We start from the raw sequence: 16,849 nt of genomic DNA, 5'->3' as shown, positions 1-16,849 counted from the left end.
GTGCATAATGCATCAAACTTGACAACTTCAGGATTTCCTTGGGTCATCAGTCTCCAAGTACTAGCAAAAGTCTGGTAGGAATCTGGTAAGGCATCAAGAACAGTCTGCACAAGGGAACTGTCAGAAATGACTTCACCTGCAGAAATGAGTTGCTCATTGATATCCTTGACACTAGCAAGGAAAGTGTCCATATCATCTTCCTCATGCATAATCTTCGACTCTAGCTCTTTACGCAGCAAAGCAATTTTAGCCTCATTGCGGCTTGCATAAAGACCTGCTAGAATATCCCAAGCCTGTTTTGCAGATTTTGCTGAACGGATGTGAGGAATAATGGTGCGCTTCCCAGACAACGCAATCAATGCATGAGCCTGCGCATCCTTAACATCCCAACGAGCTTGTTCTACCGTAGGCAAAACAACTCTAACAGCTGCAATCCTTGCAGCAAGACCTGCAACATCCTCAACATCGCCTACATCTTCAGAACCAGGACGTACATCAATGCCCTGCACAATGTTCTAGACACCTTTTGACACAAGAACATGTTGCATCATATAAGCCCACATAGGGTAGTTGTCCCCATCCAACCTGTCCTCAGCAGCAAACATCTTGAACACATCTGTGTTGTTGTTGTCAGCCATGGTAAATGCTGCACCTGATGTGAAAACTGCCCGAAAATAGGAGAAATGGAGCGGGAACAACTTGTGCTATATAGCACAAACCGTAGAAGACTATAAGGCACCTGTTATGCAGAAAACGACATTGACAGAAAATCTGCACAAAATGACGAAATAGCCTGTGCAGTACTGTCTGTAGTGGAAACGGAGGCCGAAATGAGCCCAAATCAAAATTCTGAGCAGACATAGCTCATTGAGCTATCCCAAAATATTAATTTGTCGACCTGCGAACGCTCGCCAAAGCTCACTGAAATCGGAGAAAGTGAGCAGGCGTATGCTGGAGCAGCTAGCGACTAAGCCCGGGAGGACGTGACCTGCTCTGATACCAATTGTTGGAATTAGGGTTGCAGAGAAACACACACAGCTTGGAGAAGACGAAGGAAGCTCAAGGCACACAATAGAGAATGTGTTACTTAGTGTGCAATGGAAAGATAGATAGCCCTAGAGTGATGGGACTATATACAATGCACGGGGGAAAAAACCTCCTAAAGAGGGAAAAAATGCCCCGGCGGTCCTAGTGTGTTCACACACATCACTACCACATGTATATGGTAACATACAATAGAATTACTCTACTAGACAGGAGATAGATTTAACGAGAGATTTAAGTGAAAGAGAAGTAGATGTAGCTTTATGTTCTATGTCATCTTAGGGTTTATTATAGTGATGAGTTCTCAGTTCATAAGCTTCAATGCAATCACTACATTAGAATCAATCAAACAGTAGGCTATGGATATTGTGCTGGGGCACCTTATTTTGTTGTTTTGACTCTACACTATACTGTCTAAATAAAAAACTCAAGCCATTTAAAGAAATATTAGCTTTGTATTCTACTGAAACCTATTAAGTTGAGGCGGATTTGACAGTGGGGCAGACATGATATGGTCTTCCAAGCTGGTGTATTGGTGTCAAGATGTAAATGGACTTTGGGACTTGGAAAAGGGCTAATGATATTAAGCTTACAGACATGCAAAGATAGGGTTCCCAATGTAGGATATACGTTACATATCAAAGAGAAGAGCTTCATGGAAGGATCTGCGCATTAGGAAAAAAATGGGCTCTCCACGGGCCTTGTAAGAATCCCTAATTTAAAGGAAGCCTGCCAAGATTAAGGGGGACAAAGGCTTTGAATGGAGCTATTTTGGTAGGGTCTCCTCCACCTTTGACCCCTAAAAAGGTAGGGGGAAGGACGGGGGGGGGGGGTAACCATTTAAAAAGTAGGGAAGGGGGGGGTAAACCATTTGAAAAGTAGGGGGGTAGGGGGTCTTCTCTCTCTAACTTTTTGGCCAACTTGTAAGTGGCCTCTTAACTCTCCCATGCCACCTAAAGCAAATCCGTGGGTCAAAGAGGTAAAAAAAATGACTTTTTTCAAAACTTTTAAAAAAACTCTATTCCCCCCTAAAAAGTACCCCCAACATATACACATAATAAAAAAAATATTTTTAAGTTAAATTACTCAAAATTCAACATTTTTTGACTCCCTCGAAACTTTTAGGAAATTTCCCCCAAAATTGAAAACTTTCCCTCCTAATCTAAGCTCCTCTCCTACACCCATCCCCCTTGCACCTGCACCTGCTGCTGCACCTACACACCCATCTCTCCATCCTTCAAGCTCCATCTCTCCATCCTACAAGCTCTATCTCTCCATCCTTCAAGCTCCATCTCTCCATCCTACAATGCCTCTTGACGACGTGACCAATATTCCACCAAGCTCTTCACGCGGTAGGTCTCCAGGGCTTTTCCTACGCCTACGTCAAGAGTATGTTCCAACAAAGAAAACATGCTTGGGCACATTACCTTCAGCCAACGAACGTCGCGCTCAAGGGGAGAAGAATGTGGATCTCTGGATAGACGGATCCTTGTATCCAAAGGATCCTTCTCTCAATGTTCATCCGTCTTTTACAAATATTCCATCACTGTTGCAATATGTTGGAAATGGAGAGCAAGGTTTGTTGGGCTACTGCAAGAGACTCAACAAACATGAGATTGCGCGGTCCGAGATCTACTTGCGTCATTGGCAGTTGCTCAATGGGAGTTTCCACAATCTTCAAGATCAGATGCAAACAGCTACTAGAGCGCTTGAGGAGGCAAAGAGCGCCATCACAACCAAGGAAAATGTAATTAAAAAGCTTGAGGATACTCTTTCACACATGAAGAGTACTGCCATGGGAGGTAGGGTGAGGAAACGAGAGTTGTCCGAAATTCAGACTCTTGCACCACATGGAGGTGCAAGAAAACGAAGGGTGACAGCTATGAGGTAACATGTTCTGTCCCTCATGTTGTTTAAGTCTAATACGGCTCATCATTGTTGTTTTGGGCAATAGGAACTTCGTCCAAGAAACGTGCGGCGGCGAGAATGCGGAAGCTAGGGCTACTTTACTTCGTTCTTGTTTCAACAAAGAGGATTTTATTGGGATGCTTGATGCTCCAGAGGCAAAAAACTTGAAAGACGCAATCACTAAGAGAGTTCTTAGTGATTTTTCTAACATTGTCACTAATCTAGATGTTCAGGATATTTATGATGCTGTTGGGGTTAGTACCAAGGGCTATCAAGCAATACATCAAGTGTTAAAAGATGCATTAAGAAGTCGAGGAGTCACGGAAAACCTATTCCCACTTCCTCACAGAGTGCAAATTGCCAAGAAGGTGTCAAATGAAGATGTTGTTCACCGATTAGGGGACTACTTGTATATTGAAGACACGATGCCTCTTCAGCCGCTCCGTAGAAAATCACAAGGAAGGAAGGGCCACGGGAAGGGAAGTGATGCTGTTTCTAACAGTGTGTTGTGGACCGAAGGGTTTGTTTACACCAAATTCAACAATATCTTTGTGGACTTGATACGATTGCAGCAGTCCATGGCTGTTTTCTACCATTTGAGTGATGCAGGTTAGTTTAGAGTTGCCTACATGCTCTATGATGTGTCATAACAAGCATTCTGAGGCTTTATGTTGTTGACAATTCTTGAAGGCAAGATTGTGTTCGTGCTGAAGTTGGATGAGTGTGTAATTGTTAAAGGGAGAAAGTTGGAGAGAATGAGCATCACGCTTATGAATGAAGCCCTAGCTTATGCCAAGCAATCTTGCAGTTCGAGTGAAGCGACAACGCCCTCTTTTAGTGTGCAATCAGAGAAGGATATATGGTGGCTTGGTGCAATTGAAGTTCCGAAAGAGACACATGAAGTCCTTGCATGGATTTTCAGTAGAATCCCATGGGTCACAGAGGTCATTAAAGCTCAAATAAACGGTGAGAAGCTCATGGTTCCAGGACGTGGGGAGTTTGATGTTGAATGGCATTTAGGTGGTGATCTAAAGACCATAAATTGCATGCTTGGATGCAAACAAGGTGTAAATTCTTTACTTCCCTGTCCATTTTGTACGAAAGGGCACAAGACAAGTCGAGCAACTCAAGTGGAAGGTCAGGACGAAGATAATGATGACCATATAAATAGGGAGTGGAAAACTTCGGTTCTTTCATGTGATATGCTATAGGTGCCCAATAGGGATAGCAAAGATCCTGGGTGGAACCCCATAATTCCGTTCTCCCTCAACAATGTTCACTTTTGTACATTGCATGCGTTTATGCGAATATTTGATAGGATCCTAAAGTATCACATTGATTATGCTTTCACAATGAAGCCCCTTCAACGGTCAAAAGACTCCTTGCAGGGGGTGGAGACGCTCCTTAATGAGATTGGATGTCACCGATCAAGGGTGAACATTGTAGCAGAGACTTGTAGGGAGAAGACATATGAGGTGGCACAAAAGGTTTCCATGAATGGAGCCAAGGCACGTCGATTTTTCAAGAAGATGTCAAAGTCTCCAATGCAGGTATCCAAGGCAAGTGTCGATCTAGGAAGTGAGAAGCGGTGGGAGTTGTGGAAAGATTTGTGTTCATGCACGACGGACAAAGATCCCAATGTGGAGGTTGCTAACCAACGCAAGCTAGTATGGTCATCCTTTCAAAAGGTTGTGCAATTGATGAATCTTTCAAGCACCACCATTGAGCAGCGAGAGGAGTTCAAGAAGGTGCTTTATGAATTCACAAAGGCCGCTAAGGACGGATGGTCTGAAAGAAAGATTACACACTACATGGTTTGTTTTAACGGACTTAATACATATGCAATGTTTGAAAATGCAACTTTTCTATTTGCTTATCTCCTTTTTGGTTGTTTTAGCACATTCTCTATGCGCATGGTGCATACTTCATGGACCGCTATGGTTCGCTTGATATATGGAGTACACAAGGCATGGAGAAGTCCCACTATCGAGCAAAAGGAGTCTACTTCAAGAATACTCGGCATGGTGGTGGTAGTTCACACTCCAACTACCTCCAAGAGATGTTTAACTGGTTTTTTAGGCACACCTTTGGGAGAACTCGTACTATTGAGAAAGCAAGAGAATCGATGTTAGCAAAGCAGTTACGCAACGCTTCCCGTACTGCAACATCCGAGAAGTGGAAACGCTCGCGAGCGTCCCTGGGCCATGAAGCTTAGCATGCAACTAAATATCGAAAAGGCAGCGTTTGGGCGTCGCGTCAACCGGTCGTATGATCTGGGTTTAGTTGTTAAATTCAATTGCTTTATTTAAGTTTCACTCAATTGGCCGCATAGTGTGAAAGGGCCCAAATCTCAAAAAAACCTATTTAAAGGTTGAAGGGGCTCATTTTGTCATTTTCCCTACTAGGTGCTACCATGGCAAAAACAAAACAAACGGCTAGGATTGCATATCCAGAGGGGCCGGATGGCCAACGACTCAAAGATACACCAACAGAAGCTGGAACTTCACAAGCTCAAGGTGAAGTCCACACAGAAGAAGCTGGAGCTTCAAATCAGCATGGCCGGTCCTCTACAGCAGCAAAAGAGAGACGGAAGCATCACCTTGTTGTCTATTCATCGGACTCCAATGATTCTGATGGCAACAGGGAGGATGAGAGTGACCAGGGCAAAGAAACAAACAACCAAAAGCAACCATCAGAAGGCTCTGAAGAGACGCAAACGGATGAAGATGCCCCATGGGTTGGGGTCCAAATACAAACTTATCAGGCTCACATGTCTATTGGGGGTAAGACACTTCCTAAAGGGAGTGGACCTACACCATCACATCCGGTCAATAGTGAAGAGCACGAATCAGATGGAGAGTGGGTGGAATCAGATTATGAGGTGTTGGAAGTGCCTGTGCAGAAAAAAAAGAGAAAGAGCATTGTCTACAAGAAGAGGAAGCAAGCTGCCCCGACTCGTGCCAGAAATGCACCTCCACGTCGACCTCAGAAGGTACGAAAGCGCAGCCGGGCTTTTACGGAGATTCGACACTATCAAAAGAGCACCAAGCTCTTGATTCGGAGGGCCACTTTTGCAAGGCTATGCAGGGAGGTTTTGCAATTGTACAACACTCAGTTTCGAATGGGCGCCGTGGTCATAGAGGCAGTCCAAGAGGCAGTAGCGCAATATTTAACTGGCATATTCGAGGATTCTAACCTCTGTGCCATCCATGCAAAGCGTGTAACCATTATGCCCAAGGATATGCAGCTTTCTCGCCGTTTGTGCCATGAGGAGTAGCTTGTAATTAGGCATCAACCTTTTTGTATTTACGGAACTCCAAGATTGGGAAGAATTTGAATACAAGCGTCTTTTGGTTGTATATCCCACTCTGTGCATTGTATTGGGAAGAATTTGAATATAAGCGTCTTTTATTGTATACCCCACTGCGCATTGTATTGTTTTAATTTTGTACCATGCAATGTAGCAGTGGTTCAAGTTTTGTCTACCTTCTATTGTATGTATGTAGCCATTAGCTTGTTATTGTGAAAAATTGCCTACGTTTACCACCTTGGCTAAGTGGGACATGCACTTCCTGATGTATCTATGCTATGTGACTCACTATTGCATGGCAAAAACATCTACAAATTGTTGAAAATGGCTTGGAATGCCCCCAAATTGGCTGCCACAAGGGCGCGCATTTGGGGCTTCCAGAGGCCTATGGATGGACATAATGCGCGCCCTTGTGGCAGCCTTTCCTAGTGCTTTCCAGACACTTTCCAGTGGTTTCGAGAAAATTTTGACAAGCAATAAGTATGTTTTGTTTGCTTCAATGCTTCAATTAGCATAGATACGGCTGGCAATCATCCCCCCTTAGTCCATGTCAGTTCTATACTCCAAAAAGGGCTTAGATATTGCCACAAAGTTTACTCTTGTGGTTTGTTAATACAACTTTAGGTATCTGGGTCACTCTGTTTTGTAATTGGGTATGCTCCTATACTCCAAAAAGGGCTTAGATATTGCCACATTTTACTCTTGTGGTTTGTTGATACAACTTTAGGTATCTGGGGCAAGATGGGCTTAAGGTTATCTGGGTATCCATGTCTTTCTCTTTTGCAACTGGGTATGAATGTCTTGTCACTCTGTTTTGTACCTGGGTATGCTCTTAGATGTGTCCAATTTCATCTGCCACAAGGGCACGCATTTGCACAGTTCATCAGCTGATGGAAAGCCCCAATGCGCGCCCTTGTGGCAACATATTTTAGGGACTTCCAAGCCCTTTACTAGGCACATACATAACTTTGGAAGCCTAGATATAACAAAGTATGCATTTTTAAATTTTAATGCCTGCCAGACCCTTTAGTAGTCATAGGAGAAATTATGGTGCTTCTCATACACAATGGAAGCCCAACATATAAGAAATTCAAAACCTTGCAAGAAAGAGAGTCATAGACAACAAAAAGTAGTTTCATTAAAGAAATCAATGCTTTACATGATATCCGGCTTTTGCTTTAGGATCTTTCTAATTACAATTTTCTGGTGCTTGGCCTTTTGGGGTGGCTCCCTGTGAAGTAAAGTGGTTGTGATTTCTTGGGTGTCATTAACCCCTACAGCTTGGTTCATGCCGACATGGGCAATAAGGTGCCCGCGAAAGTTTACACCGAAAGTGGATATTGCAAAATCTTTCTTTACAAGCACTACAAGGTTGGCCGTTTGGGCAAGTGTTGTTAAACACAACGCCTTGGAGAGTGAACGGAGAGCAAAAATGTTGTAGCGACCATTGGGAGAGTAGTCGGCATGGACAAACACCACGACACCAGTGGGAAGTGTGCCGAGGTAGTGAGCAAGTGCCGCTTGAGGTCCGAACGGCGTCCTCCTCCCCCCTGACCGTTGCGCCCAGGCGTCAACCTCCAGAACATCCTGCAGAACATAGGTTTTCTGAGATATGGCACAGAATTATCATATAACATTAACAAAATCATTTGTAACAATCAAATGTAAGTGAGCATCTATACCTCTTGTCTACGATCCTCCTCATCGGCATCCGGGTGCAAGTAAAGGTCCACGCTTGACTTCCCCTTTGGATCAAGCAAAACAGGTGTTGCAGCAGGTGGTGGTGAATCCACTCTTGCGCGTTTAGCCAAACACATGGCTTGCACGGCCACAAACTCCTCCTCAGAGACCTTGGCCTGCTCAGCCGCTGCCACCTCGGCTTGTGCGATCGCCACTGTGTCCGCCAAAGTATTCCCCATGGGCAGTAGGAGATCATCGTCATGGGAGGTGGTGGTATCAAGATCAAACTTGCCATGGGCATCGAGGATGGTGAAAAACTCATCCATGCGAAGCTCAAAGGATTTCTCCAGATCGTGCATAAACACAAACTCCTCCCCACCCACCACAATGGAGGAGAAGCGGGTAATCTCTACCTCAGGGATGGCATCCCGAGTGGTGGTTATTTCTGGCGGTCCGGAGGATGAACCGACTAATGGAGAGGCCTCCAAGAGGCCTTGAATCCCTACAGGGTAGGTCAAGGCAAGCGTCCTCTCCTCTGCGGATCAGTCAATGGCCGCGGGCTTGGGGTCCTTCATGTTAGCCACTACCCCGCCGATTTGCAAGTGAGGTAGCACTAAGATCATTATGGCCTGAACAGAGAAAAAAGTGTTTCTGATCCTTCCCTTACGCATTGCTCGCACATCATCAGCTTCAAGCCGCACATATTGTCCGGCGGGTTGTGCTATGGTGGCAAAGCGTGCAAGCCACTGATGAAATGGCCTGTCCCCTTGTTAGATGTGGTGGAGAAGGCCTTCAGGGACCCATTGCCCTGGCCAGTTTGGTAACTCAATAATGAATCTCCCCATGCACGTGGAAATGTATGAAGTAATGTGCTCAAGAGATTGAGAGTGGAGGGTCAAGGTGGTTTCCAAATCGGGTTGGGTTGTGAAAAATGCTTGAAGCTCAGGGCGATTTGCATGCCCAACCTCATTAAGGAATGCATCTAAAGCACTAGTAGCATCCATTTCTTCTCTTTGCGTGATTGGGTATGCTAGGTCTCTCTGCAATGCTGGGATGAAAATGGTGAAATGAGGAGGTGGTCCTCCTTATATAGACATATTCCATCTCGAAAAAAATAAAAAAATGCATTTTTAAAAAAAATTACACCACCTTAAAACTCAAGTACAAAATCAATTACAACACCTTAAAACTTTTCAAAATCTTTAATAAAATATCCAATATATAAACGATTAAAGTTACATTAAGCCAATTCACTTAGACAAGATGATTTCGTCTGTAGCCCAATCTTTGTAAACAAGCATAGTGGCCTCCATCCGCCTTCCAATCTATACAACCAAAAATGGCCAATCAAAATACAAAAACCCACAAAAAATAAGAAAAGTTCGTTAAGCAAGCACAAAGCAGACCTTGCGTTGTTCTAGTTTAAAACTTGCATTACCGACATCCTCGAATTCCATTATGACAAAGTGTTCCCGAAGATTAGCAAGAGTCCAATGCGGATTCACTGCAACCACCTCCACCTCGTTATTGGGCATGCGGACACGAATTTCAAAGGATTGAATCTCTTTGGCTATCAGCTGCAAGGGTATCCATTTGCCACGTTTGTGCATCCACCTCTCATAGCTAAACCATGCATACAAGGTGCACCTTGCTTTCAAATACCGAAGGCAAAGCTGTGTGGGGGACACATTGCACTTATAACGGTCACCATCATGCAAACCGTCAACATAGTCCCAATTGACACCTAGAATGGTGTCCATTGCATCTATGCCAACTTCTTTGCAAACAAACATTGTTGGTGTTTCTACAATCGGCAGAGAGCGGAATGTATGCACAAACAAATGAATGGGACAATGCCAACTGAGACCCACTGATCTGGTTGCCTTACCAAACTTTAGGGACCCTTGGAAATCTTGCAGCACCTTGCGCTTGAAAGAAAGCAAAGCCCAATGGTCTGGAGTTGGCCATTCTGCACTCTGCAATGAGGGTGTCTCCACGGCTTCTAACCTACCATAGCTTTGGCTTGACTTCAGCACCACGTACTTGTGGGAGTACATGAATATTCGCTGCTCGGTAAGTTTTTTCGATGAAACATTAGGAAACATAAGCTCCCCAATGTGAGCATGCACAACCATGAACGTACCTGAGAGGCACTCAAGCGGCTACTCCTCAACTAAGCTGGATGGAAAAACATCTTTACAAATGCCCTTAGTTAAACATAATGATCACATAAACGTAACATGACATATGCATGGCATAGCTAAACCATGAAAACTTACAATGAGGTGCAAATTGAGTTGAAGCTCTCTTGAGGTGGAGCTCAGCTGCACTGTAGACGTGTTGCACGATGGCCACCATTCGGAACTTTGTTTCTTTGAATGCCAATAGCCGGCCCTTCCAATGACGTTCCAATACGCATCGACACCATACGCGATGAGGTTCAGCAAGTGACGGTTGCATGTAGATCCATGCACCCTTCTTGAATACTTGTGGGATCCATACCCCCTCTGAGTTTTTTGTGTTGTGCAACACAATCTCCTCTATCTCTGGTTTGGGCCGTCTATGCGTGGACATGCTTGGAATGTTGGGCTTAGGAAGGGATTTGAAAGATTTGAGTACTGAGGGGAGGGTGAGGTGAGCTGCCTATGGTGGCTATGGTGGCTTTGACAGTGGAGATAGAGAGAGAGGGGATGAGTGAGAGGTAGAGAGGATAGTGGAGCTGTGGGCTATGGAGTGTGGGACTGTAGAGGGTTGATGGAGGTGTGAGATAAGGGGGAGCTATGGAGAGAGAGGAAGAGAGTGGTGGAAAGCTTTTGGCTATGGCTGCCTTGACTGTAGAGAGGGAATGGGAGGAGGGAGAAGAGGGAGAGTGTGGGAGAGAAAAGTAATGAGGGAGAGAGAGAAAAGTGGATTTTGGGGAAAAAAATTGACTTTTTAAAGTTAGTTTATGTTTTGGGACAGTTTTGGAGGCAAATGGGTCAACTTTGGAAGTTTTAAATTTTTTTCAATTTTTAGGGTTTTTAAGCATGCGAGTTTTTTTTTTTGGGGTCCTTCCCTCTTTTATGACACCTCTCTCCTCCTATTTACCCCCCCCCCCCCCCCCCCCCCCCCCCCCCCCCCCCCCCTAGCCTACCTCCCACCTCTCTCTAAGAACCAAGCATTGAAGAGGGAGACAATTAGGCTGCACCCCTACCATTCCTCCCCCTCTACGTGATATCCCAAGAGCCTTCTCATTGGTTCTCCCTTAAGCCTTCACTAATCAAAAAGGCCCAAGGAGAGTCCATATTTTTCCTAATGGAGGTTTGGCATGTGGGGAGTAGTTAGTCCTTGCGGGTTGTCTTATAGGTCTACCCTATTTTGCATGTGGAGGCCGCGTATTGGCATACGAGGTAGCCATGTGCAATGGGTTTTCGGAGCAAATTTAGAGATGTAACATTGTAGTCCCTTGCTCTCCTTTGTTTTTAGAATTGGTGATGGTGATGCTAGGGTTGAGTTGATTACACAATACATTGAATTATTGCACAATAGAGCCTTCTTTTTAAGAGATACACACAATTAGGTTTGTTTGAGCTATCGACCCACACTAATCTATTGTGGAAGTTCCCCATTGAACTATTTTTGGTCACCACTGCCTGTACTCCGTAGAGCTAGTACGTTAGAAAGGGGGAAGTCGGAAAACCACCAACACACTCGGTGAATGCCTCTCTATAGCCCAGTGATCTCATAGCACCCCTATCCCCTAGCAAACACACATCTCGATACACACTCTGCAAACCGACTGTTGCCTGTGCCCATACCCAACCAACCCTAGCTGTGTGCACCCATCCACAAAGCATGCACTCACTTATTTTAACCTTTGACACTTCGTAGCACTATATAATTACATATAGGTAGTCGAATAACAAACAACACTCAGACTCCAACCAATCCTTTGGCAAGCACCCGTTTCCCTTCAAGCTTGTAGATTTGAACACACCAACATATTGATGGGGAACACACTCTCCACACACAACGGAAGCACAACATCTTTATAAGGAACACACACTCCACACACATATGCCCGACATACAACTAGACACAAAAGCGAGAGAGAAGATTAACACTAAGTTGAGAATAGATTGGACAAATATCAGGGCAAGATTCTTCAGAACATAGTGCATGATGTTCCAAACACGCTAATGATCTCCCTTCCCTGGATCTCATGTGCTCCAGTATGCCAATCCATGCCTTGTATAGTGCTGCCCTTTCGGCCTCTACAGAGTCCCTCCTAATAGCTCTCGGCCTAGTTCAAGTATCACTTTCCCATGCTAGCCCTCTGACGGCCTCATCTCCATGATATCTCTGACTTTGCTTAAACTCCCAAGGATCCCCAATCTTGTGCTCTTTTTGGCTTACTCATTGCCTTTCTCAGCAATCCCCCTGTCATCCCAAAACCTCCTTGTTCTGCAGCAAGACACCCACTCCTTGCAGCCCTGTCACCTCTAGTCTGGCCTTCCAATCCCCTCCTTCATGCCGTCGGCCACCCCTTCCTCCTCGATGCCGCAACCCTGCGGCCACTCCCACACTTTTTTTCTCCTGTAGCGGCTCTGCAGCCTACCCTTGTCTGTAGCCGACCCTCCAGCGGCCCTCCTGTACCAGCTCCTCCTGGATCCTGGTTGCCCTCAGGCCCTGGCCGCTTCCCTTTGATGCTCTCCAATCACGCCCCCCCAAGCCTCACACCTTGACTGGCGGCCCCTCATGCATGGCCCAAGTGGCGTCTTCATCCCGTCAGCCTTCCAGATGGCGCCCCCTTCTGCATGCACTGCTCGTCGACTGCAATTCGCTAATTTTTTTTCTGTTAATAGCTTTAAAAAGCTTCGAGCTTGGCCCCCTTGCACACGCCATCAACTACCGGCTTTGATTCGTCTTAAAAAAACAAGATCTTTGCCTTGATTCACCCCTTGACATAACAATCATAGCTTCCTCTACATGGTATCATCGATTGCAGAAGACAAAAGCCATGTCCTGTCCCCGGTCGATCCTCGATAAAGCACAAATCTGTTACACGATCCTTGCGACCTTCGAATATATGCACCCACTTGGAGAGTCGCCAAACAACGACCTTCAAGCTGGTAAAAAGCTTTGAGCTCGACCAACTTTAACACCCATTTTGCATACACCATGGCACCACCACTTAGGAATTCAATCTGCTATTTTTGACATGTTATGTGTCACATCTGACATGCACATCACTGTGAGACTTGCTCCAAAATACATCTGAGACCTGCCAAAGTTTGATACCATCATCCTGCTTAATACCGGGCACCTGCTGCTGCTGGCTCCCCCTGTGTCGACACAAACTGGGTGCACGATCATTGCCCACCCCCTCGTTGAGCATTCATGCTCAACCGTAGCATTATTTAGGTAAAACAAGTACACCTCGACATCTCACCAAGGCAAGGTTGGCCCACCCCCTGCATATACAAACCAACAGAACATACCCCGCTTCTGCTTCTAGCTTCTGCAAGTCATCCTCCAAAACCTGCTCTTCAATTAATTGTGATGCACAATCAAACCATACCTCTTCCTCCAATAGGGACTCACCATCACACGACATTTGATAGGGTTGCTCGACTGGCAGATTCACACAAGACATTTCCACACATGCACTATGTTTATCCTCTACCTTCAAATGACTGGCAGACAACTCGCATACATTGTTCATCACTTCATCCACATAAAAAACATCATAAGTTTCGTACCTAGAAGGCAATGATATTATCTCCCATATAGCATCTGTATCCAAACTGCTGTTGGAGCTATGAGAACTGTCGGACTCCTCTTTTGAACTTGCCAATTCTTGTACCATTACTACCTTCCTCGTTGCTAGCTCTAGAACTGACACCTCTTCTTTAAGATCTTTTACCACCTCGTCCTCTTGAGGAAGCAAACTAGGTGGCACTCTAAATATACCTCTCTGCACCTTTTGAGCCCTGGTTGGCACTTCTTCTAGCTCTTCTACCCTGGCATCCTCTTTACGTGCTTTGATCAAATGCATATCAAGAAAAGAAAGGGGTTTTACCTCTTGATGCTCTTTCATTTGTTTGGACTTAGATCCACTTGCTACTGTGACTGCCAACTGTAGCAATCCTGTCTCCATCTTCTTCTTCATCTTTCGACTCTTTGCCCGAGCACCTTGGATAGCTTCATCAAAGGTCCTTGGATCTTCATACTCCACTCTCACGAACATAGGGATGCAAGCAAGATATAAACTTTTCAATCTTAAAGTATCCTGCATTGGTTGCATGGGTAGCAGCCGCAAAATCCCCCCAATAAGCTTAAAATTTATCAACAAAAGCATCAAAATTTGCACTTACTTCCTGCTGCAAGCCTTTGAGCTTTGCATCTGCTCCCGAAGCCGACACCACTTTTCAATACCTTTGAAAGAATTGCTCGCGAAATCCGATCCAAGTCTGCTTGTGTACATCTTCTAAGCCGTCAAACCAAACTTTTGCTTTACCTCGCAGCACCAAAGGTAGAATCTAGAGCTTCGCCTCATCACCTCGAATCTGCAATACTGTCAACATAAATAGCTCAAATTCGGCTATCCAATCACCTGCATCTTCATCTCCTTTGAAGACCAAACCAAACTCCTGCTTCACCTTGATTCACGAACACTTTGTTAGGAAGAAATCAGTGGATCTTCAGTGGGGGCACCACAAGATGGAAAGGGGGAAGTCGGAAAACCACCAGCACACTCAGTGAATGCCTCTCCATAGCCCAGTGATCTCATAGCACCCCTATCCCCTAGCAAACACACACCTCGATACACACTCTGCAAACCGGTTGTTGCCTGTGCCGGTACCCAACCAACCCTAGTTGTGTGCACCCATCCACAAAGCATGCACACACGTATTTTAACCTTACACTTCGTAGCACTATATAATCACATATAGGCAGTCCAATAACAAACAACACACAGACTCCAACCAATCCTTTGGCAAGGACCCGTTTCCCTTCAAGCTTGTAGATTTAAACACACCAACATCTTTATGGGGAACACACACTCCACACACAACGGAAGCACACATATGCCTGACATACAACTAGACACAAAAGCGAGAGAGAAGATTAACACTAAGTTGAGAATAGATTGGACAAATATCAAGGCAAGATTCTTCCGAACAATATAGTCCAAAAACGCTAATGATCTCCCTTGCCTGGATCTCATGGGCTCCAGTGTGCCAATCCATGCCTTGTATAGTGCTACCCTTTCGGCCTTTACAGAGTCCCTCCTAATAGCTCTCGGCCTGGTTCAAGCATCACTTTCCCATGCAAGCCCTCTGGCGGCCTCATCTCCATGATATCTCTGACTTTGCTTAAACTCCCAAGGATTCCCAATCTTGTGCTCTTTTTTGCTTACTCATAGCCTTTCTCAGCAATCCCTCTGCCATCCCAAAACCTCCTTGTTTTGCAGCAAGACCCCCACTCCTTGCAGCCTCGTCACCTCTGGTCTGGCCTTCCAATCCCCTGCTTCATGCGATCGGCCACCCCTTCCTCCTCGATGCCGCAACTCTGCAGCCCACTCCCACACTTTTTTTCTCCTGTAGAGTCTCTGCAGCCCACCCTTGTCTGTAGCCGGCCCTCCTGGATCCCGGTTGCCCTCAGGCCCTGGCCGCTCTCCAATCCCTGTGATGCTCTCCAATCACGCCCCTCCAAGCCTCACACCTTGACTGGTGGCCCCTCATGCATGGCCCAAGTGGCGCCTTCCTCCCGTCAGCCTTCCAGATGGCGCCCCCTTCTGCATGCACTACTACCCGCTATTTTTTTTTCTGTTAATAGCTTTAAAAAGCTTCGGGCTTGGCCCCCTTGCACACGCCATCAACTACCGGCTTTGATTCGTCTTAAAAAAACAAGATCTTCGCCTTGATTCACCCCTTGACATAACAATCATAGCCTCCTCTACATGGTATCATCGATTGCAGAAGACAAAAGCCATGTCCTGTCCTTGATAAAGCACAAATCTGTTACACGATCCTTGCAACCTTCAAACATATGCACCCACTTGGAGAGTCACCAAACAACGACCTTCAAGCTCGCAAAAAGCTTTGAACTCAACCAACTTTAACACCCATTTTGATACACCATGACACCACCACTTAGGAATTTAGTCTGCTATTTTTGACATGTTATGTGTCACATCTGACATACACATCACTGTGAGACTTGCTCCAAAATGCATCTGAGACCTGCCAAAGTCCGATACCATCATCCTGCTTAATACCGAGCACCTGCTGCTGGCTCCCCCCTATGTCGACACAAACTGGCCGGGTGCACCAATGTGCGCTATGTGTTTTTTAGGATTTGGAGGTAGATTCCAAATTCTTTTGTGCCGGGTGATAACTTCTTTATGCTACATGCGGAATACAATATATAAGCTAAAGAGCTCCTGATCGTACTTGTTTTCAGTTTTAGAGACCAAGTTGGTATCAATGTGTTGTTTAGTGCAATGAAAAGACCTGTATGGCCGCCAAGTACCAACAATGTGAACAATGCCTACCAAAGAGCCTTTGGTAGTGCCACATGCCTTCAGGAAGAAAGCATAGGTGATTGCATCTGGAGTGATGTACTCACTTTGCATCTGCTGGAAATAGGCCATCGCTTCCTAGCCTACCATATTTGGCATACATGTTGACCAAGGAAGTGCCAAGCATAATTTTTTTTCCTACAATCGGTGACTAACAATATACCCGTGAGTTCTTTTTCCCATCTTAGCATCTTCCAAATTGCCACATGCCTTTCATATGCAAGCATAGGTGATCACATTTGGATAGATACACTCCCTTCCCATCAGGTGAAACAGTCTAGAGCTTCCTGGACCTACCGTTGCTTGGCATATCCTGCAATCAATGCATTCTAAGACTTAGC

At 45.3% G+C, this 16,849-nt stretch overlaps 1 protein-coding gene across 3 annotated transcripts; it reads right to left on the bottom strand.

The window, feature by feature from the left end:
* Positions 1-11,862: 11,862 nt before the first annotated feature.
* Positions 11,863-15,751, bottom strand: LOC147433010 (uncharacterized). 3 transcript variants are annotated; one of them, XM_086492764.1, is made up of 2 exons: positions 14,584-15,751; positions 11,863-14,498 (listed from the first exon to the last, which is right to left on the bottom strand). In XM_086492764.1, the coding sequence occupies exon 2, from the start codon at positions 14,280-14,282 to the stop codon at positions 13,338-13,340; it is 945 nt and encodes a 314-aa protein (XP_086348890.1). In that variant the 5' UTR covers positions 14,283-14,498; positions 14,584-15,751; the 3' UTR covers positions 11,863-13,337. The 3 variants fall into 3 exon arrangements, with proteins under 3 accessions (XP_086348890.1, XP_086348891.1, XP_086348892.1); XM_086492765.1 differs by having other exon boundaries at positions 11,864-14,213; positions 14,299-15,751; XM_086492766.1 differs by having other exon boundaries at positions 11,864-14,213; positions 14,360-15,751.
* Between the last annotated feature and the right edge of the window lie 1,098 nt (positions 15,752-16,849).

Source organism: Adiantum capillus-veneris, chromosome 20, assembly GCF_014529385.1.
Source record: "Adiantum capillus-veneris isolate H3 chromosome 20, ASM1452938v2, whole genome shotgun sequence".
NCBI classification, from domain to species: domain Eukaryota; kingdom Viridiplantae; phylum Streptophyta; class Polypodiopsida; order Polypodiales; family Pteridaceae; genus Adiantum; species Adiantum capillus-veneris.
Note: the sequence above shows the minus strand (reverse complement) of the source record. Positions and strands in the feature narration are given on the sequence as shown.

Coding starts and splice junctions, on each gene's coding strand:
- LOC147433010 (XM_086492764.1), bottom strand. CDS start 14,282: ATGCTTTTGTTGATAAATTTTAAGCTTATTGGGGGGATTTTGCGGCTG.